This window comes from Malaclemys terrapin, chromosome 7, assembly GCF_027887155.1.
Source record: "Malaclemys terrapin pileata isolate rMalTer1 chromosome 7, rMalTer1.hap1, whole genome shotgun sequence".
Lineage (NCBI taxonomy): Eukaryota > Metazoa > Chordata > Testudines > Emydidae > Malaclemys > Malaclemys terrapin.
In genome coordinates, this window is record NC_071511.1 from 106,167,494 (window position 1) to 106,192,039 (window position 24,546).

General features: G+C 41.2%; 1 protein-coding gene across 3 annotated transcripts in view; it reads left to right on the forward strand.

Annotated features, from left to right (window-relative positions):
• ADAM12 (ADAM metallopeptidase domain 12) overlaps nt 1-24,546 on the forward strand; it is a 308,978-nt gene that overhangs the window by 218,268 nt on the left and 66,164 nt on the right. For all 3 annotated transcript variants that reach the window (XR_008445733.1, XM_054035537.1, XM_054035538.1), the window contains exon 11: nt 5,155-5,303. Coding sequence is in view for 2 of the 3 variants with exons in the window: in XM_054035537.1 (XP_053891512.1) it covers nt 5,155-5,303 (149 nt within the window). In the remaining variant the exon portion in view is untranslated. The remainder of the gene's footprint in view (nt 1-5,154; nt 5,304-24,546) is intronic.

Below are 24,546 nucleotides of genomic sequence, written 5' to 3' on the forward strand. Positions count from 1 at the left end.
GTGCACAGGTTCCTTTGAAAGAACCTCCTAATGCTCCTTTATGTGGTAGCAGTGTCCCCCTTCCTTCATCTCCCCACCACCACCCTGTTGCTGGTACAGTCACTGCTTTTCCTCTTAAATTCACATGCTACCTTCTTCTGAACTTGAAAAGTATCTGGGGTGTTTGTGTGGATCAATATTGCAGGGAGAGATGGGAGCCAGGAAGGGCAAAATCTATATGGACCGTCCATTAAGATCAGCAGTAGGCAACCTATGGCACGCGTGCCAAAAGCAGCACGCGAGCTGATTTTCAGTGGCACTCACACTGCCCGGGTCCTGGCCACCGGTCCGGGGGGCTCTGCATTTTAATTTAATTTTAAATGAAGCTTCTTAAACACTTTTAAAACCTTATTTACTTTACATACAACAATAGTTTAGTTATATATTATAGACTTAGAGAAAGAGACCTTCTAAAAACATTAAAATGTATGACTGGCACGTGAAACATTAAACTAGAGTGAATAAATGAAGACTCGGCACACCACTTCTGAAAGGTTGCCGACCCCTGATCTAGACCATCCCTGACAGGTGTTTGTCTAACCTGCTCTTAAAAATCTCCAATGATGGAGATTCCATAACCTCCCTAGGCAATTTATTCCAGTGCTTAACCACCCTGACAGTTAGGAAGTTTCGTCCAATCTAAACCTCCCTTGCAGCAATTTAAGCCCATTTGCTTCTTGTCCTATCCTCAGAGGTTAAGAAGAACAATTTTTCTCCCTCCTCCTTGTAACAACCTTTTATGTACTTGAAAACTGTTATCATTTCCCCTCTCAGTCTTCTCTTTTCCAGACTAAACAAACCCAATTTTTTCAATCTTCCCTCATAGGTCATGTTTTATAGACCTTTAATCAGGGCCGGCTCCAGGCACCAGCCTGGCAAGCAGGTGCTTGGGGTGGCCGCTCCGGAGAGGGGCGGCATGTCCAGCTATTCAGCGGTAATTTGGCGGACAGTCCCTCACTCCCGCTTAGAGCGAAGGACCTCCCACCGAATTGCCGCCGTAGATCGCGATCTCGGCTTTTTTTTTTTTTTTTTTTTTTTTGGCTGCTTGGGGTGGCCAAAACCCTGGAGCCGGCCCTGCCTTTAATAATTTTTGTTGCTCTTCTCTGGACTTTCTCCAATTTGACCACATCTTTCCTGAAATGTGGCGCCCAGAACTGGACACAATACTCTAGTTGAGGCCTAATCAGCATGGAGTAGAGCGGAATAATTATTTCTCGTGTCTTGCTTACAACACTCCTGCTAGTACATCCCAGAATGATGTTCACTTTTTTTGCAATAGTGTTACACTGTTGACTCATATTTAGCAGTACTCCTTCCTAGGCAGTCATTTCCCATTTTGTATGTGTGAAACTGATTTTTCCTTCCCAAGTGGAGTGCTTTGCATTTGTCCTTATTGAATTTCATACTATTTACTTCAGACTATTTCTTTGTCCAGAGCATTTTGAATTATATCCTGTCCTCCAAAACACTTGCAACCCCTCCCAGCTTGGTATCATCCACAAACTTTATAAGTTACGCTCTATGCTATTATCTAAATCATTGATGAAGATATTGAACAGAACCGGACCCAGAACTGATCCCTGCTGGATCTCACTCATTATGCCTTTCCAGCATGACTGTGAACCACTGATAACTACTCTCTGGGAATGGTTTTCCAGCTAGTTATGCACCCACCTTATAGTAGCTCCATCTAGGTTGCATTTCCCTAGTTTGTTTATGAGACGGTCATGCGAGACAATATCAAAAGCTTTACTAAAGTCAAGATCTGCCACTTCCCTCCTATCCACAAGGCTTGTTACCCTGTCAAAGAAAGTTATCATCCTTTTCTGGTCTGATTTTTCTGTCTGCACTCTTATTCAAATCTAATATCTAATCTATCTTGGTTCTTTTATCATGCCTCTCTGAGCACCTGTCCTGCTCTATACATTCTAGGTGGTTTGATTCACTTTGTGATAGATGAGGCTCATATTTTCCATGAATATTAATGCAAGTTAAGTGTAAAGGTAAAATGTTGCTTTCTTGCTCAGACATATTCTGCTGTACACACTCAGGCAAAACACGGTTCGCTTGAATGAGTACAGAATTGAGCCACTGAGATTTATTTAATTTAAGAAACACCTCAGTGGAAAGTATTTTTTGTAAATGTCCCGGTTTACAACTTAATGAGCCTGCCTGGAGTCAGTTCTAGGACTGAGGTGCTAGTCTGCAGCAGCATTAGACAAAGCTATTTTATTATTAATGTTCAAGCTGAATCTCAGTGGAATGCAGCAGAGTTCAGTTGAAAGCAACTGCATATTTGGTATAACAGCCTATAACGTGTTCAACAGGAGAAGATTTCCTGTTTGGCGATTGTGAAACTGTTTGCTAATGACTTTTACTACTGAACTTAACGTAAAAAAATGTAGAGGAATAAATCAAAGCCTCATTCCTCGTACGTCTATTCATTTCTCAAGTGCTGCTGAGCTTAAATAGTCTCACTATCAAACTTGGCATATTACTGTTTGTTTGGATAGTCTTAATTTATGCTGTTTTCCAATAACCTCTTTTGCTGAGACATCACATTCTTTGTCTTTAAAAACCCACTCTAGAAACCTGATAGCATTCAGAATGATCCAAGCAAGTAATGAGAACCGCATGGGCTGTAATAATTATATTTCAGATCATTTCTTGTTCTAATTTGGTCATGGACCTTGCAAATCATTATTTTAAAAATTATTATCTTAGGGGATGTTGAAATAAGAAGAATCTCACTGTTTGTGCAGAGAAATGGCTGTGAGCATGAAAGTCACAGCTGGGTTCTGTAATAGGGTGGCCCCGTACTGAGCACCCCCTCGTGGCGAGGGGTCACTCTGCAGAGTCCTGCCTCTGTTTCCCCCTCTTGAGGGCCTCTTACATAGGCTCTCCACACTTTTTCTGTGGTCAAAGAACCCCTCCTTGCAGGTCTGGGTGTATTCACAGAAAATCATTCAAATCAAAACTCAAACTCCCAAATTGACATCCAACAGACAAATGTTTCTCTTCCTACTCCCATGCCTCCCTGCCTGGAGAACTTTTGCACTCTCTCCCCTGCTTGCTCAGGTCTCTCCTGACTTAACAGGCTACTCCCAGCCCTTCCTGGCTGGAGTCTTAGTCCCAAAACCCAACAATCTCTGCTCTCCCTGAACATCTCCCCCACCTCCACTGCAGCTTCCAGTTGCTCTTCATAGGAGAATCACCTGATCCCCTCTCTAGTGGGTCTCATGCTCTAATCGGAGCTGGCTTAGCCACAGGCTTTCCAGCCCCTGGGGCAAGCCACCCTGTTCCAGGCTCAGTTTATTGTCTCTCTAAGTTGTTCAGGATTTGAAGAAAGTTCTAAATGTTGACCACAGCTAAAAGTGAATGCGGCTGCGACAGATCCCTAATTTAAAGACATGACTTCTGTGCTGCTTTGTTAAAATGTGTGGACATTACATCATTGTCCTGTCAATCCGCAGCCCTGTTTTACTTTTGCTTCTTCTGTGGAGTCAGTGTAATTACAGCTATTGATTAAATATTTGGGAAATTCAGTGCATGCACCCACAGAGATCAATCAAACTAGATATTAAGACATCTTGGTGTGTAACTAAGTGTCATGAGAGAATATTTTTAAAAAACCATTATAAATGTACATGTGTGCACACTGCAGTTTGCCATAATAACAAACAAACAAACAAAAAATAGCTGTTTAGCTTCCCCTAAAACAGCCATTTTAAAATATAATGATACACACACAGTTTCAAGCACAAGTAGAATTTTAGCAACAACATTTTTGTATTAAATATTGCAAGATTCAGGAAAGCCTGAAATGAGAGCACTTTTTTGTTGTTTGTTTTGAAGATAAAATTCCTTGAATTTACTCCATGAGCCAAATAACAGTGGCCATTTGCGTTCTGAAATTATTACATTATTTTTTCAAATGTGCTTTCTACCTGAGAATTGATTGATTTACTAAAAATATTAGCGAGCTGAAAAAGGAATCTATAAAATCTAAACCAAATCATTTATTAAGGGCTTCTCTTATATAAGGCTGATGTTTTAGACACTTTTTTACCTTTCACTTTTTTTTAGTCCTAAGGCTGGCTAAGACAATAACAGAAGACCTATTTAAGCTGAATATATTCATTTATGCTTTTAAAGCAGGCAGCAGTACATACTAATTCCATTTACTGACTGATAAAACGTAAATCACGCATTTCTGTTACATGTTTTATGCCTTTTGGGAGAGCTTTTATAAGAAAGATGGGTTTTTTTCCCAAGGAAAGTGATTGATGTCATACAGAGCTTTGTGGAAAGATCTCTTTTATTCAAGGCCAGGCCAAAACATTAATCTGATCAGTAGCCCCTAACCAAACCACACAGTGCATTTCTCAGAAACATTTGTTTGGGAAAACAACATTCCCACAAGGATCAATGCCAATGTTTCTATTTTTTTACTTTTACACCAAGTAAAACACTTACAGGAATTAACTAGAGGCCACCTGAGGACTTTGTCTTTTTTACTTTTTTAATTAAAAATGAGGTCCTGTAAAATGGTTGCTTGAGCTCACAGCTGCTATAATTTCTGCTTCAGCTTAGTAATGGATGTTAGAGACAAAGCCAAACCTCTTCACTGCACTGTGGGGATTGAGCTCCTGAAGTGCAGGATTTTCTGCCCTCTTTCTCCCAGTCCCTCCTCTTATGCCACTGTCGTCCCCATCCTTCAAGATATGTGCAAATCATTTTCTGCTGTTTATGCGATATCCAAATTCTTGGACATAAAATGGGCAGGGGTTACGAGAGAATTTCTAGCTATCGAAGAGAGACTACGAAGCTAGTCAAAGCTGCCTCAGCTATCTGAATGCCTAGTTGACATAAGGAATTGGGTGCCCCAATACCACAGGCTACTTTGATAATCCCAACGTAAATGGCTTGTTGAGGGAAGGGAGGATGTTGATCATTTGTAATTTTATCCATCTAGCAGCAATAGAGTACCTGCAATTATAATGGAGAGGCTTATAAAACAATTTAGGATATCGAGGATGGATCTAAACGTGTATTCTTTTGTCAGTCATTCTTTCTTGTACATGGTTCACAGTTCTTTTTTTTTGTTTCTTTGAGGATCATTCAGACAGCCCTCTTGGTGCAGCCGTAACCCTTGCTCATGAGCTGGGCCACAACTTTGGGATGAATCATGATACCCTGGAGAGGGGCTGTACCTGCAAAGCATCTACTGATAAAGGTGGCTGTATCATGAACCCCTCTACTGGGTAAGTGCAAACATTAGTAAGCGTTAGTTGGTGGGGAGGAAATTATGCTGTAGTTTGTTATCTCGGGAAGCTTTTGAGTAAAAGTTTACACAATGAGTCCAGTCAAAGCTTCCCACGAAAACCCCTCCACAAGTAGAAACAATAAAACTTGTTAGCAGAGCAAAATTTGCCATGTTGAGTTCTCTAGTGTGGAAGAGAGAAAAATGCCATGAGAAGCAATGAATTGTTTGTTGTTTTGAACAACCCCTGTTATACTACAGTGCAGGCATTGTTATCAGAACTTCCACTACTGTCATCTTGCCAGTGTGACATCACAAATAATCATAAGGGGGAATGACCAGAATAAAGGCCATGACCAAAATTTGTATGTAGGAAATAAAGTGTTAGGCTTTCTGTTATTTCACTTTTGGTGAAGGTCATTCCTGTGCAGAAGATCAGCACAAGCATGATGCACCACATAAGTCCTAACTTAACCCTGTTTTGAAGAAGACTGAAATGGGATGTGAATGCTATGTAGGCTTTGCATGGGGTGAGGGGTGAACTCTACCTGTATTTTTTGCAGCTATACTAGCATGAGCTGTAAACAAATCAGATCTCATAAGCTAAGCAGAGTCAGGCCTATTCAGTATTTGGATGGGAGTCTTCTGAGGGAAAAAACAAGGCAATCTAGGATGTTATGGTGATGAATCAATAGGCAACACTCTTCTTTCTGAGTCAATACTGAGGAGATACTCAAGCATGGTGTTAGGAGGCTGCTGCTGACAGCCTGACCTTTTATGGACATCAAAGATACAATGGTGTTTTCTACAAGAGGTCTTGGACTTCTGGCCCAGTTCACTAATTACAGCCTGTTCTACAATATTAGAAACTGAAACACCCAGCGTTGGATGTGCATCTGTTTTTGTCATCCATATTCTGTATCTGTGGGCTTTTTTGTATATTTTACTCTGTCTGTCAGTTACGAAGCTTTTCAGTGTTAGGATTTGTGACCATGCTCAGGGCTCTTTCGTCTCTGCTGGTGCAGTGACTGCATAGTTCTTGGAAAGGAGGTAGGAGAGGAGAGGGAGTGTCATGCAGGAGAGCTCCCTGCTGATCAGCCAAACAGCAGCTTTGGCATCTGCTTCAAAGGCAAACTGTCATCCTTGTTAAGAAAAGAAAAAGGTGCTGGCTAGTGGCCAGTCATAGCAAGCTAGGGGACAAACAATGAAAAGAGATTGGTGTGTTTGTGGGGGAAAGGGAGCGATTTCTAAAGTTTTGCATAAGAAAAATAGCTTGGCTTTTCTAAAACAATAGGTAATAAATATCCTTGCAGAATTCTGTTCAGCAGCACATCACAGCTATTACACACACTAAAAAAACAAACTGAAATTGGCAACATGACCATGAGGAGTGCTAATGTGATTGGTAACTCCTGACTTCATATCTGCAATGAACAGACAGATTTTATATCTTAGTGCCTGAATGATATACACAACCTTTAACGATCAGCCAAATTAGTATTTGTGCACCTGGGCACCCCGCAGCTTCAGAAGAAACAAGAGGGTCCCACGGGAAGAAACCTCATGAAGTTTTCCCCAAGTTATTCTGTCAGTTTGCCCTACCTCTATGGATTAGGGAGCAGTGCTATGCACAGAATTCTGTAGGTCCACACAGGACCCCTGTGTCTCTACGTTGGCTCTGCAGCCCTCTGCCCCTATGGGCTCGCAGACAGCTCAGGTCCATTAACTGCTAGGGTGTCCCCTAGCAACCACAAGTTCTGGGCCTCACCTCCCCTCAATGATGGTTCACCCAACACAGAGCAGGTTGTGAAACAGTTAACATAGCCTCAAGCTGCATTAGCTTTCCACTGGCTTTTATGCTTCTCCTCATCCACCTCCTGGCCCTCCATGGATCTCCAACCTGTGAAGGGCTCTCCTTGGGGGTCTGTTCAGAAGGAGACTATGGGAGGTTGAAAATTAGAGAAGAGCAAGATTATTTAAACTACTAAAACCTTCTCTTTTTATTCATCCAGCTTCTTTCATTTGTTCTTCCCGGGATGCATGATAAGCACTGACTGAAGTGAAAGGTCTCTTTAGACACCATATAACCATGCTATGACATGATAAAAGGCCAGGTCATGGACCATGCAGAGAATAGGTGTCTCTGAACCACCTTTCTGCTCCCCTAATCTTGAGGCCATCCAGAGGCTAGTTTCTCCAGCCATACTTCAGTTGTTCTAAATTATGCCAGCAACGATGGCCCACCAGACAGGGATCACAACTCCCTTTCCTCCATGCTTCTCAGAGGAGCTGGCCCAAAGGCTTTTAATAGTAAAAACATTCTGATTTCTAAGTCCCCCTGGAGGACTAAGTGCATGTTTCTAAAACATGGCATTTTGGAGTTAGGAGAGAGAGGAATAAAAGTGAGAACAATTGTCAGAAACCAGAGTACACACAAACTCAACCCTAGGAAGAGATGTGACATTCAGAAATCCAAGGGGATCTGGTTTACTTTTTCTCCTGGAAGGCCCAGTCACATTGGTGACTTGCCGAAGGATTGATGTCCTGGCAAAGTCTGTGAGGGGAACTACAGTGAAGTTCCAGGAAAAATCATCTTTAGTAGCTATGACTAAAAAGGACCATACCACTGGTTTTCTAGTCTTTGGGATGGGAGTATTGCCTGTTGCCTCTACCTTATCGATGAGGGTTTGTACACACCCATTCCCCACTAGCTACCCCAAATACTTGGTTTCTTGCTTGCCCACCTGGCACTTTTTCGGGGTTTGCGGTGAGATTGACCTCCTGGAGGACTGCAGTATTGCAGCCAGATTTTAGAGGTGAATAAGCCACTCTTGGCTGTAGACACAACAACATTTAGAAATGCCACTGCATAAAAATGGTGAGATCATAATATCTGCTCTGTCAACTTCTGGAAGATGGCTGGGCCCCATGTCACCCAAAGTCATGGTGGAAAGTGGACATAGTGGAACAAGCCTAACAAGTTAGCAAAAGCTGTTTTTTTCCTGAGAGTCGGGGGAAAGAGGAATCTGCCAATAGCCCTTGGTCAGATCTAAAATAGTAATATATTGGGTCTGGCTAAGACACTCTAGTAAATCATCCACCCGCGGCATAGGGAAGGCATCAAAGCGGGAAATGGCATTTACCTATCTGATGTCCACACAGAAACAGATGGCCCCCTAGAGTTTCAGGAGCAGGACTACCAAGAGTTAAACAATTCCTTGATTACCCCCAGTTTCAACATTAATTCAACTTCCTGAACCAGTACCTTCTTCATTCCTTCTGATATTCGGTAGGATTTCTGTGCCAGCTTGGCCCCCCTTACTATAAGGGAGGTCCACCCTTGTAGCAATGAGAATATGTACTTGAATACCTTCAGGAGGTTACCCATTTTCCCTCACTGTACCATAGTTAGCTGCAGCCCTAGAGCTACCTTCTCAACACTCGCAGGTTCAGGAATCTGGGTCCTAAATCCTCCCCATCATCCTCTGAGGGAATGAAAATACCCTGCTGTGCCCTCTAGGGTTTTTGCAAATTAATATGAAAAATGTGTCTGTTTCTATTTGTCTGGGCACTTCACCTTGTAGTCTACAGGCCCAACCTGCCAGAGTCCCTTGCCACTTAGCCAGGAGCTTGCTCCAGGGAGATCATTTTTTTGGGGGGGGGGGGGGAAGGTTATTGACTTACAATGGGAATTTTTAGCCTCTGTCTTTACCTTCAAGATTAGCTATGAAGTAGCTGCTGCCTGTCTGTAATAAACATTCCAGGAGATATACTTTACAGTCTTATAAAAGAATTCAAACAATATTTTGTTAGTCTAAAATTACCAGTCTGAGTATTTACCAAAATATATAATCTCTGGGACTATTCTTATATTTAGGTTACTCGCTGAATCCTGAAATGTTTGGAGGCTAAGAGTGTGATCAGTTCAGAAAATGCTAGGTGAATGTTCCCTACCTGGAAAACATTCTCTGAACAGTGGAAACATAAAAAGAAAGAGGATATAAAGAAGCCCAAATACATTCCTAAGGCAGTGTCTGCTTCCAGTATATGTATTCCCTTCCCATCCATGCCCTCTAATTTCTGTTGGTTTAAGCAGGGTGTTACAAAACTATAAAAGAAGAAAAAACTCTCTCAGGCTGAGATTAAGCTTTTTAAAAGGATCAGCCCCAAAGAAGTCTTTATTCAAGAGTTATAAAGGGTAGGAAAAACATAGGTTGGAAGGACAGGCCTCCTGCAGCCTTAATTTTGGAGACACTAATGTGGTTCTGTAATGAAGGAAAATGTTTGAGGTTTTTTTCATTTTAAAGTGATTTCATTAATTATTGCCATCTTCCTTCTTTGAAGAATTTAACATTAAAAACTTGTCTTGGAAATTATTACTTAGTGGAAGCAGCCTCCTGGGATCAGGAACCTAAACTCTGTTGGATCTGTCCATTAATGAGCTTCCTGTAGCTTTTAGTCTTAAAAGGTACCTGAAAGATGTGCATGCAACTTTTGTATGAGCAAGAAATGCTTTAAAGAGTCAAACACTTCAGCAAAGTATATTTGGCGTAATATTCCATATAGAATTATGGATCAAAAGAGCAACATGGTACCTCTGTTGCCCCAGAGATTCAAATATCATCTAGCAAAAACATACGTCACAGTACAAGAGTGGGGCTTTTGCAATAAATAAATTGTATCAACAGAAAAGTGTTTAATAATAAGGCACAATTTCCTTTCTAAGCTTGTCTTTTAATTATACTTTGTTGCCTCTTTTAGTTCTTTTGAATTTAAACTCTTTTTGAGAGAGGAAGAATGGTGAAAAGCCCAAATGGCGGGTCTAGAGTCTTAATGAGTGCTGGGCATAACAAGAATGGGCTGGAGCCAAAGGGATAGAACTAACTGTGGGGCCGTTCCTGTAGTTCATGTACATTTTATCTTCTTACCAGCTTTAATCTCAGTGGCATAAGTATCAATTTGAAGAAAAAAGCATTTTATAGTTCATATTCTTTAATGTTTCTGTGTTTGGCCTTACGCAGCAGACCCACCTTTCTCCTAGATACAGAAGGAGGGGGTCATTATGGTGACATTTCAATGACAGAAAAGGGGGGAGGTCTAAAAAGCGGCCGCCTTCGAGGCTATGATCCAGTCCTCTTTGTGTCCTGCTGTAGGAGAGATAAAGATCTCCTTAAAGTCTGCCCCCCAGTCTACTGTGTACTTTATTTCCTATCCAAGTAACTTTACGACAAAATAAGTCCTATTATCCTAGAAATGTGTTGAGCTTCAAGAATAAGGCATAAACAGCCTTTACAGCTGGCAAAGAAAGCTAGCATGCACAGCAAACTGGCCACTTCAGCAATCCGTACTAACCCCACTGCATTACTGCATTCACCATAGAGGGTACAGGTGGGAATTGAGAACCTTCATAGAATCACAGAATATCAGGGTTGGAAGGGGCCTCAGGAGATCATCTAGTCCAACCCCCTGCTCAAAGCAGGACCAATCTCCAACTAAATCAACCCAGCCTGGGCTTTGTCAAGCCTGACCTTAAAAACCTTTAAGGAGGGAGATTCCACCACCTCCCTAGGTAACCCAATCCAATGCTTTACCACCCTCCTAGTGAAAAAGTTTTTACTAATAAATATGCAACCTAAACCTCCCCAACTGCAACTTGAGACCATTACTCCTTGTTCTATCATCTGGTACCACTAAGAACAGTCTAGATCCATCCTCTTTGGAACCCCCTTTCAGGTAGTTGAAAGCAGCTATCAAATCCCCCCCTCATTGTTCTCTTCTGCAGACTAAATACAGTAACTCCCCACTTAACATCCTCTTGCTTAACGTTTCGATGTTACCTCCCTGCTCCATTACAGAACATGCTCATTTAAAGTTGTGCACTGCTTCACTATAACGTTGTTTGGCCGCCTGCTTTGTCCACAGCTGGCAGCCCCCCTATCAGCCCAGCACCCCCTGCCCACCAGCAGACCCCGGACCATGCAGCTGGTTAGTACATAAGAACGGCCATACTGGGTCAGACCAAAGGCCCATCTAGCCCAGAATCATAGAATATCAGGGTTGGAAGGGACCTCAAGAGATCATCTAGTCCAACCCCCTGCTCAAAGCAGGACCAATTCCCAACTAAATCATCCCAGCCAGGGCTTTGTCAAGCCAGGCCTTAAAAACCTCTAAGGAAGGAGACTCCACCACCTCCCTAGGTAACGCATTCCATTGCTTCACCACCCTCCTAGTGAAAAAGTGTTTCCTAATATCCAACCTGGACCTCTCCGACTGCAACTTGAGACCATTGCTCCTTGTTCTGTCATCTGCCACCACTGAGAACAGCCAAGCTCCATCCTCTTTGGAACCCCCCTTCAGGTAGTTGAAGGCTGCTATCAAATCCCCCCTCATTCTTCTTTTCTGGAGACTAAACAATCCCAGTTCCCTCAGCCTCTCCTCATAAGTGATGTGCTCCAGACCCCTAATCATTTTTGTTGCCCTCCGCTGGACTCTTTCCAATTTTTCCACATCCTTTTTGTAGTGTGGGGCCCAAAACTGGACACAGTATTCCAGATGAGGCCTCACCAATGTCGAATAAAGGGGAACGATCACGTTCCTCGATCTGCTGGCAATGCCCCTACTAATACAGCCCAAAATGCTGTTAGCCTTCTTGGCAACAAGAGCGCACTGTTGACTCCTATCCAGCTTCTCGTCCACTGTGACCCCTAGGTCCTTTTCTGCAGAACTCCTACCTAGCCATTCGGTCCCTAGTCTGTAGCAGTGCATGGGATTCTTCCATCCTAAGTGAAGGACTCTGCACTTGTCCTTGTTGAACCTCATCAGGTTTTTTTGGCCCAATCCTCTAATTTGTCTAGGTCCCTCTGTATCCGATCCCTACCCTCTAGTGTATCTACCACGCCTCCTAGTTTAGTGTCATCTGCAAACTTGCTGAGAGTGCAGTCCACACCATCCTCCAGATCATTAATAAAGATATTAAACAAAGCAAAACAGTATCCTGCCTTCTGACAGTGGCCAATGCCAGATGCCCCAGAGGGAATGAACAGAACAGGTAATCATCAAGTGATTCATCCCCTGTCGCCCATTCCCAGCTTCTGGCAAACAGAGCTAGGGTCACCATCCCTGCCCATCCTGGCTAATAGCCATTGATGGACCTATCCTTCATGAATATATCTAATTCTTTTTTGAACCATGATATAGTCTTGGCCTTCACAACATTCTTTGGCAAAGAGTTCCACAGGTTGACTGTGTGTTATGTGAAGAAATAACTTCCTTTTGTTTGTTTTAAACTTGCTGTTTTCATTTGGTGGCCGCAGTTCTTGTGTTATGAGAAGGAGTAAATAACACTTCCTTATTTACTTTCTTCACACCAGTATTGATTTTTTAGAACTCAATAATATCCCCCCTTAGTTGTCTCTTTTCAAAGCTGAAAAGTCCCACTCTTACTAGTCTCTTCTCATATGGAAGACATTCCATATCTCTAATAATTTTTCTTGCCCTTTTCTGAACCTTTTCCAATTCCAATACATCTTTTTTGAGATTGGGTGACCACATCTGCCCATAGTATTCAAGATGTGGGCGTACCATGGATTTATATAGAGGCGACATGATATTTTCTGTCTTATCTATCCCTTTCTTAATGATTCCCAACATTCTGTTTGCTTTTTTGACTGCCACTGCACATTGAGTGGATGTTTTCAGAGAACTATCCACAGTGACTCCAAGATCTCTTTCTTGAGTGATAACATCTAATTTAGCCCCCATCATTTTATACGTATAGTTGGGATTATGTTTTCCCATGTGCATTACTTTGCATTTATCAATGTTGAATTTCATCTGCCATTTTGTTGCCCAGTCACCCAGTTTCGAGAGATCCTTTTGTAGCTCTTTGCAGTCTGCCTGGGACTTAACTATCTTCAGTAGTTTTGTATCATCTGCAAATTTTGCCACCTCACTGTTTACCTCTTTTTCCAGATCATTTATGAATATGTTGAGTAGGACTGGTCCCAATACAGACCCCTGGGGGACACCACTATTTACCTCTCTCCATTCTGAAAACTGACCATTCATTCCTACCCTTTGTTTCTTATCTTTTAACCAGTTACCATGAGAGAACCTTCCCTCTTATCCCATGACAGCTTACTTTGCTTCAGAGCGTTTGGTGAGAATCCTTATCAAAGGTTTTCTGAAAATCTGAGTACCATATATCCACTGGATCTCCCTTGTCCACATGCTTGTTGACCCCCTCGAAGAATTCTAGTAGATTGGTGAGGCATGATTTCACTTTACAAAACCATGTTGACTCTTCCCCAACAAATTATGTTCATGTATGTGTCTTACAATTTTGTTCTTTACTATAATTTCAGCCGGTTTGCCCAGTACAGAAGTCAGGCTTACTGGCCTGTAAATGCCAGGATCACCTCTGGAGCACTTTTTAAAAATTGGCATCACATCAGCTATCCTTCCGTCATTTGGTACAGAAGCCGATTTAAATAATGGGTTACAGACTACAGTTAGTAGTTCTGCAATTTCACATTTGAGTTCCTTCAGAACACTTGGGTGAATACCATCTGGTCCTGGTAACTTATTACTGTTTAGTTTATCAATTTGTTCCAATTTGTACCTGCCCTGTACAATAGTAGCCACAGTTGGAGGAAAGAGTTGTGCTGGAGAATTTTTAGGGGAGCTACTGCCACTGTCTGGTGCTGAATCCTGGCCTGAATCCTGAAAATCAATGAACCAAGTTTTAATCAGCTCCTCTGTGTTAAGAGCTGAGCTTTACTTAATAAATAAATGGTTAGGAGGGGATTCAGAGAAGAGCAGTGAAGCTGATCAGGAGGCTGGAGTGATTGGCTTGTGAGGACGGGGAAGAGTTGAAGCGGGTAAGTATGTAGCCTGGCTAATGGGAAATAAGTGCACACCACACACCTATCTGAATGGTATAATGTCAAAGAGGGCCAGGGATGCTTTAGGGTTGTACACAAGAGTATACCAAGGAGAAAAGGATGAAATTAAGAAAGGGGGCAATCATTGAGTTGTATGCACCTGTGGCTTTGTCTCCCAATGGGAGTGCGTGAATCCCCAAGTTTTGGAAATTTGAAAAAGAAAATGGGACAAAACACTATTAAATATGCTGTAGGAAACAATTCTGCATTAGCAGGGAATTGGACTGGATATCCTTAACAGGCCATTTCCCTCTTTCCATTAAAGGCACTGTTCATCCCTGTGTCCATATGGAGGCCAATGCACTACCTAGGGTTGTACCGCTGGGAAATAGCTGCCCCAGCCTCATTTCCCACCACGATGCACCTCTGGCACACCCCCTGCAGTGGGGGAGCACCGTTGAAGGAGGTATAGAGTTAATTATGCCACCTCTGGCAGTATAAAGTGGCAGCAGCAATACCATGAATTTCTCTTCAAAAGTCTGATTCTTTATTGCTCATTTGCACCTTTGCAGAGAGAATGTAAATTGCGTGACTATAGATGACTATACAAGGTACAAGAAAGTGGAGACTCAGACACTATGAATCTCTGATGACAGTATACTGTTGAGTGTTGGCTGTGCACACTGCTGTATTAAATGAGTTGTGGCCTAGGGAATCTGGTTACTCATGCAGTGGTCATAAACTCAGTGAAGAAAAAAGGAAAATGGAGTTGGAACCAACTCTTCATTAACCTCTTGGCCATTGATAATTTGTTTACAGGATTTTAGTAGGACTATTCCTCTCAGTAGGAAATGACTAATTTTGATTAATTGCCTTTCATCTCACTTTAATTATTGACTTTTGCGGGGGGTGGGTGGGGAGAAAGAACATGGAGAATATGAAACAAGTTAGCACGCAGTAGAAATTCTACCTGAGGTTGGAAAAAATATGTTGATTGCACATTCATTTACTGCTGAGGTTTGGAGAAAACTTTTTTAAAAAATCATAAAAGCATCCCCCCCATCATCAACACATTTTTAACTAAAATTGAAACCTTTTACAGTTCGATGAGAAAGAAGGTGACTAATGGGAAGGAGCAGATGGTGTAACTTGGGCGAGATAAAAATATTACCTGGTTAGAATCTGTTTAGTTACCCTCCCAAATTAATTTAATTGGCTCAGTCTTGATTTTGTTAAAAGAGAAAAGAAAACTATCAAGAGGGATTCTTTAAAGTGCCATTTTAAAAGAGCATTACTAATACAAAGTATGTTCTAATTTCCGCTAGGCACAATTGGATGTTCGTCACTCAGAGCTGGGGTACATTAGTTACAATTAAGTCTAAATAAAATTTTAATGTGAAAACATAATGGCGTTTCTGTGTTGATACTGCCAGGTGTCCAAAACTCCTTTATTTTTTTTTCATGAGAGGCTAAAAGAGACTTTGCTATGAAGATTTCATGAATAAAGGTTCCCCCTGTTTGCACCACTACTGTCTGTGATTTCTTTATACCGTCAACCCAATTGTCCAAGTTTTATTAGATCTAGAAAAATTTGCTCTGGCTTAGAAGTAAAGTTGTTTTGAAAATGTAACCTTTTGTGCATTTTGAAAGACTGGGATGTTTTTGTTTTGTTTTGTTTGTGGAGGGGCAGTTCCCATAAGATTGAAAAACAGTTGAGTTAAGCTGCTGTAGCACAGAGGGATCGCAATGCCTCTTTGGATGCGCTAACTTGGGTGTCCACGTTTGAATATTGAATATTGAATATTGAATATATTATTCTTTCTTTTTTATCATTGGTTGCATGTCTGTATTTCTGCTGCTGAGGAGAAATTGGTTGTGGTTTATGTACATACATTTAGCCTAAATTCTAGCAAGCTGATTATTAGTGCAGTTTGTTGCAGTGTTTTCTGTGCGCCTCTGACTTGCAATTATTAATAATTTATTTTCACTTTTTTTCAAACCTTCCCGCATTTTTGCATTGATAGTTCTCATACTTTTTGTTCTTTTGTTTTAAACTGGGTCATCCTATGCTTTTATTAAAAGCCAGATTTGCAAGTGCTCAATATCTGCCATTGGGGCCAGATTTGCAAAAGTTCTCAGCACCCAGTAGCTCCCATAATGACACTTATGGCCATATTTTCAAAAGAGCTCAGCACCCAACATGCACCTACTTTGCTGACCTTTTCTGGCCATTTATTTAGATGCTTAAATGGAAGTTGAGCCCTTTTGAAAATTCCAGCCACCGTCACTACAATGTCACATTGCTAATTATTACACTTGTTCTCTTAAAAACAATGCCATGGATAGTCATAGTAATATGAATTATAAAGGCTGCATGTCTGCCAGATGAACTATCTGAATGTCAAATTCACTGTCATTGTGTGATATGCCTTATTTTCTCTTTTTTCGATAATGTGTTGTGGAGGGTCTGTTTCTGCCTCTTGTGTATTGCCTGTTAGTGTTAATGAGTTTTAAGGATTCATATCAAAGGAAGTCTGGTAATAATACAGATTTTATAACTCATCTAAATATATATTTGCATGATAAATGGTTGGTTAAGGTCTCTGGAGGATCCATTCTGCTCAGTAGTGTGAACTCTCAGAAACTTCTAGGGGAGCTTAGTTATTTTGTCATCTGTTTTTTGTTTTGCTTTTCATTTTATGACTGACATAGAACAAAAAAAATTAAATCCAAAAAGTACACTATTAACGATAAAACGTTTAAATTAAAACCCATTAACAACAATCTAGAAAAGCTTAAGCCTGTTCTTAACTTGCCCTTATATACATTAGGTGTTCCAACACAATCCCATTTCGGGACTGTGAAAACATTCTCTCTTATGAGATTTTCAGCAAGCTGGCTTCTCGTCTCAGCCAGATGTGCCATGAAAACAGCTTTTTGGCTTTGGTACCAATCTCAGCTTGAATCTGGAAATGAAAAAACATTTATCCCAACACTACAGAATTTTTTTTTTTAAAGTTGGTCTGAAGTTTAGTGCTAAAACAAGCAAAGAGTCATGATGGAAGTGGGACAGAGATATGGGGTTATGGGGGTGGGGTGGGGGGTAGGATTTTTTATTTTACACAAATTGGTTCTCCTCTCCTTATTCCAGAGACCTTTGAGAACCTAGCCACCATAGGGAAAGTCAAACACAAGTTAACTCCTGAATTTCCTGACCTCCCTTGGGTTGCTTTCAGTTGAACAGACTTTGCTTTGGATTTCTCAGACCTGCTGTTTACAGACTCATAGACTCTAAGGTCAGAAGGATGTTAAATTGCAGAGTCAGTGGACCCATCTGGAATGATATCTTTAACCATTTGAAGAAAATGAAATTATCTTTTAGATGTAAACAGATCCTAATTAAACTCTGGAGCTGTTTATGTTGCCAACCCAGTGCTAGCTGAGCTCTGCACAGAGGCAGACTGTATTAAAAAAAAAAAAAAAAGTTGAATTACTGATGTAATAAATTGCTTTTGACGGAACTAGCTCTCTTTTGCCAGCAGTACAACTGCTTTTTAAAAAACTAAACAACATATCCTTATGCCCTAGTAATTTAGTACATTGCATTCCAGTTCTTCCTTTAGTAGGAAACAACCAGGAGATTACAGAACAGACTTATGTCAGCATTTCATTTAGCTTCCAGAAAATCCCTGTGTGCAACTAGGAGACTATCAGTGCTCATTTGGCATCCTTTATTAATAATTCAGGTATATTATAGATACATTTAATTGGTTTTGGGGGGAGAAAGGTCACAGTTCAAGTGTTAGTGGCATTAGTTATAACAGGCTGTACATTTTCCAACCCTCCTCAGCAGTTTGTCACTATTAACAATTAAAACACAGTGCTGTGTCGTTCATAGGTTTTTTTAAACAGTTTAGTAGACAAAATTTGTGCTTCTAGAGACCCTAGTAGGTTGCTTTTGTGGTGCATTCCTGATCAAAACCAGATCTATCTAGAACCAGATCATATTCAGATTTACAGCAGCCATTTTCTATAATTGCCTTGACATGGACAAACATTACTTTTCAAAGGAAAACACATTTTATTTTGTTCTAGTACTTTACAAGAAATGCTTAAGGACAAATCGTGTTGTCCATCTCATGAATGTAACCTAGGGTGACCAGATAGCAAGTGTGAAAAATCAGGACCCTTTTTTTGGCAGGGGGAGGAGTTAAGTTGCGTATATAAGACAAAGCCCCTAATATTGGGACGGTCCTCATAATATAGGGACATCTGGTCACCCTAATGTAACCAAACCTGTACTGTTTTTCCAGCAGAGACACTGGTATGTAAGAGTATAACTACATTTTGTCTTGTCAAGATAGTATATATACAGAATATAGCTCTGTTAGGAACACTTTTTTCCCCTAGTGCTGTGACCCATATAAACAAATCATATAAAGACATTTCCATTTATCTTTGTCTTGGCTTTACATTTCATCAGTGGAACATTTCAATCTGCAGGGGTAAATATGCAGTGCATGGAGAATTAAGCACACAATTTCTATTGTTAATTGGTTGATGAATGCCAAATTCCCTGTGTCAGTGGAAATTTACCCTAAAGGTTATATCCTAAGGTCACTTGAATGCTCCTTTGTTGGGCGTATGCTGAATTACTTAAGGAGTTGATGTTGACTTGGATGTCTGAATCACTATAATTAAATGATGCTTAAGGCTGCATTTTGGCTACAGCTGTCATGAGAATCAGAGTCCATCGTGTCTGGGAGGGATGGGACAGAAACTTTAAACATTTGAGAGAGATGTCCATTTTACCCAAATAATTACAGCCTGCAAAGTGGCCCAAGGGCCTTTTTCTTTTCTAATGGCAAAGTATTGTAGAGCTCAGAGTGCGCTTACAGTAGTTTACTAATTGCAGAAATGTGAGAGTTTTCCATTTCAGCTATTTAAATGGATGGCACAGTATAAAAATTACCTCCCCTTTTTGGACAAAACTACTGAGAATACAGTGGCAAAACAACTCTGGCATCCAATGGAATCCTCCGATTTCCCTGATCTCTTTTACTATGGCATGGAGACTGCACTAATCTTGGTCAGTAGTATCCTATTGGCAATGGATAAACATCCAGGTGTGAAATCCTGGCTCCATTGAAGTCAATAACAAAACTCACACTGACTCCAGTGAGATCAAGATTTCACGCAGGTGTCCATGCTGATCCTCTTTAGATCTATCAGCAGCGTTGGATTCCTTTTGAATGCAAGGTTTTGTTGGCTCACCTGAGAACCCTGATGGGATTGATCTTAATTGGATTCACTCTTCTCTTAAGGTACATCTGCACTGCAACGGGAAGGGTTGATTGTAGCATGTGTGGACATACCTAAACTAGCTTTGATCTAACTGCTCAAGTATGTACCCATGGTACTGGGCAGGCAGGGCTAGTCCATGCAGCCTCCCATGCCGCCTTGACTTCAATGCTTAGATCTAGCATGGGTATGCCTACATGTGCTGCTATCAGACGTCCAAGTTGCAGTGTAAATATACCCTAAGAGAGATCCCAGAAATAGGTGATGACTGCATGCCGATTAGATACAAAATTGAAACTAACTAGCCTATTTTCATTGTCCAAGATGATGGAAGAGCAAACTAGAAGTTAGAATAAATGGTGAGAGGTAAATTAGATTTCAACAGTTCTTCTAGTTTCATTAATCTAACACATTATAGATTACACCAGGTAAAAACCTTTATTTTTAACTGGTTGATTAAAAATATAGGCTTATTTTCTCACTCACACACACACACACACACACACACAGCTCACTCTGGAGGTAAGTTGGTTGCTGCTAAGTTGACCCAGTCTCGTATCTCCCCCTGCTGCTCTCTTATTTTCCCCTTTTTGATCTTCTCAAAAACTGCATGAAGTCATTTGCTAGTCAAATAACACTCCTTCTTGGGGTCTGGTTTATTTAGAGAACATTGTAGTTCAAGTGTCAACTGAAAACAAGTCTTCCTCTAACTCTACAGTTTGTTCAGCCCTTGGCTGGGCTCAGGAGTTCTTTCCCAAAACACAGGTCCTGCTGACTGGCATTTCCTCAAGCCTCTTCCTCTTAAGGCTTCTGTTTCTGTCTCTCACTGCAGGTAACTTCAACCAGGCTTTTTCATCTGCCTTGTGTTGAGATGTCTTTCCCCAGTCTTCTCTGTCCACAGATTTTCTTTACATTCCTAGCAGGTCACTCTCCTTCTCTTCATCGATGGAGCAGGATCCCTCTTACAGGAAGTCCTGCCCCTTCCCTATCCCCTCAGGCTATCAGATGGTCAACTGATCCAAAGGCCAGGCTCAAGCCCAAAAACATAAACTGGGGCCAGATAACTAGGTACAGTGAGGGCTGAGCCCAATTCCCTTAAAAAGCCAGCCCTCCCAGGGCTTTCTCAAGGCTCAGTTTGACGTAGCTCACTCTTGCATTTGGTGCTATCAGTAGAATGTACATCTCTCTCTTTTAGAGACATTTGCTCAAGCTCAACCAGAAGAAATGGGGTTGATACAGGAATTACATAGAGAAATACTGTGGCTTCTCTTATGCAGACTAGATGACCATAGTAATTTCTTCTGAACTTAACTTGTGAGTCTAACTAGCAACATCAATCATGGCATCAGTCATCTGGCATTATCTTTGAAGTTTCCTATTCTTTTCAGAACCCTGTGCTATTAGCAGTCTCTCTCATGGATCCACATGTGGCATCTGCGGAGCAACATTCTGCAGATGCAATTGTAGGTCCATTAGCCATTTCAATACCTCCTCTGTGATGTTGTGGATATCATCCAGTTCACCTTTGAGTGCTTATTTGGGACACTGTCTTATGATGGGTTCAGTGGTTTGGGTGTTCTCACCGCAGTTGCACAAAGGGGAGCCTTTGATTTTCAACTTGTGCATCAAGTAGCTGCATCCTCCAGGGTTAGTTCAGATGTAGTTCAGTGTGGTCCGAAATCTGCATGTCAGGTCAAAACCAGGAAGATGGTTTGTTGGGTCAGTAATAAGGTGCTAATTTGAAATGGTAGATGAGGTTCAGACACTTTGCCATTCCTTGGCCAGATACAGAGACAGGAGCTGGTTGTGTGTGGCCCATAGTGGTTTTTGTGATTTCAGGCGTTGTTGAGGTACGTTATCCATAACCTGCCAGATGGGAAGTTTGGGGTAGTCTTCAGTGTGTTTAAATTCTTGTGCTGTAGCTATATCTTGATGGGTAGATGGAGGTTCGATGTTTGCTAATACAGAAACTCATGGTAGAGGTGTTGATTTTAAAGTTCCCATGATGATTCACATGGTCTGATGCAGCTGCCTTTCCATAAGTTGATTATGGCAATTTCTTGTCCACACTCTGCAACTGACTACACCCAGGGCCAAGGCCCACGTTCGTAGGACAGGGCCATTGATCCTCAGCTTATTCCCACTAACTTTTGAATAATCTGACATGAGACTTTGTTTTAGAGGCTACTTTCTTAAGGTGATCGTGAAAGGTCAATGTGCGGTCAAGAATGACACCAAGATATGTTAGCTTTGTGTCATCACGCACAGTTTCACCACAAAACTTGATAGAGTCTACTGGGCAATTCTAATGTCAAGGTGGAAAGCAGATACTACCAATTTGTCCAGATTTGGTCTCAGGCACCATTTCTGGAAGTACTCCTCCGTCATTTTAAGGTCAAACGTAAGGGTCACTTCAAGTTCTTTAAAGCTATGGGCCTGAATTGCATCATTGCTAACAGCTAACAAAATAAGCTGTTAGTGGTGATACTATGGTATACACATGAAGGACTGGAAACAGGGAATGAATGTATTTATGCTTGGGTATAAATTTCATGGATTTATTTTGGTTTGTTGGCAATTAACTGGGTTTGGTAATCCCACTGTTTGGGGATTCTGCTGTATCATCCTGGGTCCATCCCTGATCAGCCTTTCTGGGGGCTGAGGTAATCAGCCAGTGATCCCCAGCTCCCTACATTCAATTTTGCCTTGGCACCCAATCTGCTCCCACTATCTAGTATTAAAAATCATTTCCATAGTCCATCAAAGGACAAAACCACATTATAAATGTGTTTTCTTAAAAGTCAGAGTCCTGAAATCATGTCATGAGCTAATGGAATTCCATCATCAGGCAATACAGACCTGGTAATTCTCTGAGACACTTGTAAGCCATTCCAGACAGGGTCTCTGTAATCTAACCAAAAAATCAGTAGGAAACAGAATGTCAGCAGTGTGTTTTGAACAACAACATTAGTCATGTAACTTCATTCACTTATCACTTGCTGAGGATGTTCCATTTTGTGCAACAAATTTAAACACAGAGTAATCTAGTTTGGCTTCTTATCTACAATTTCCTCAGATGCTGGTAATTACTAGAGGACACAATATGACTGCTACCATGTTTCTCCTTACCCTAGCACCACCATTGGTCTGGCCTTTTCATCTCTTTCTCTAGTATTTGTTGCCGCTTTAATTTTTTCTGTAGTCAGCATTGGATTAACATCAAGTACTAAATAGTAAATTGTGTAACCTGAACTCTCAGCAATCTGGAAAATTTTTATTAATGAGGTAGCAGAGTAAAAGGAAACAGAGCAAACGATGAGCCAGGGGTGAATTCAGACGGATTATAGCTACTTTCCATGGCTGTCTGGTTTCCAACAGGAAAAACAGTTGTTTGAGCACAATTCCGTAGAGCTTTTGCAAGGCAGATAACTCCAGAATACAGTTAGGATACTGTCAAGATTGATAAATTGGTTAATATTGGTTCACCTCCGGAATACAGGAATGAAAATCACAATAGGCCTCTCAACAAGAAAAACTTTTCTGACTGTACATTTGTCAAAGTAAAAGTAACTTCTAATAATGTTTTATTTGGCAGATTTGTGACTGCAAAAATATTAAGCTGTGAGAGTGTATACTGTACAAAACCATAAGTGTTGTTCCTCTGCCGAAAGTATTTTTCAGAATCATTGAACCATGTTTCATTACTACTTTCTACACTGAAGTCTTGCATTCAGCATTGTAAATCTGCCTTCAGAATATTTCTGGTAGTTAAATTCTCACCCTGAGCTTTTCAGCAGAGGACAAGTCTACCAGAGGTTCTGGCAGTCCAGTCTAGGCACCTGAGGTGAATATTATTTAAATGTAGACTGGGAATCTTCAGAATCACTAGGGCCCAATTCAAATAAACCTAAAGCTTTTCTGTGTGAAATTTAAACATTTCAGTGAAAAGGCTTTCTTTTTATAATCCCGGAAATTTCATTGTAACAGAACAAGCTGTTATTGCCACATTGCAATTCAATTAGCCACTAGCCTGACCTTCACAATTACATATTGGGAGTGTAAAAGCTACATTGTAAAGAACATGCCAAAAGCTATATAAGAAATCTAGGCTTGCTTTTAAACCACTGACCATGAACTATATAAGTGAGAGCTTTGATGTCATGTGTAACAACATGGCCCAATTTCGTGCTCTACTTTATTGATGCTCTAGGGATAAAAACTATAAAAGAGAGAAAGAGAGAGTAAAAAATAGACTAGAAAAATAAGTGTGAGTTGTCACACATCGGTTCCTTTTGAAGCAAAATTCATATTTTAGTACTGTATAATGGAAAAAGCTCTATACCTTTAGCCACATCCTCTCCATTCAGCTGAAGAGGGACAGTGGAAAGATGCCCCCTATCCCAACCCCTCCTGGGATTGTTTGGCTGCTGAGTCAGTCCCCAGCAGGTTGCTCTAATTTATGCCACCTGCCTATGGCCCCAAGGGGTATTGCAGCAGCCAGGAATCAGTGGAGTGCAGGCATGCTTCAGCTATCCCCCTTTTCCCAGCCACGTCCCCTTTGCCTGCCACGGGGAGTGGGATTGCATAGGAGGGGGGCTCTGCGGCAGCGAATGCTTCTCCAGCGTCTGGGTACGCGTCTTTAGGAATGCTTTATACTGCTTGAGCCATATAAAGCTGCCTTAATACCCAGCAGGATCTGGCCCCTAATCTTCAAGCTGTTTGCTTGCATTAGACTTGTGGGATCTACTTTAATTAAATGATTCTGATTTCTTTTAAAAATATGTAAATGGAGCCATCATTTAAATGGAAGACTGAGATATAACATCCCCCATATGGCACTTGTCTAACTTGAGACGATTTCTGTGAAAACTTGGGTTATACAAAGGCAGATGTAATGTCACTGATGAAAATCTATAGCAGGGGTAGGCAACCTATGGCATGTGTGCCGAAGGCGGCACGCAAGCTGATTTTCAGTGGCACTCACACTGCCCGGGTCCTGGCCACTGGTCTGGGGGGGCTCTGCATTTTAATTTAATTTTAAATGAAGCTTCTTAAACATTT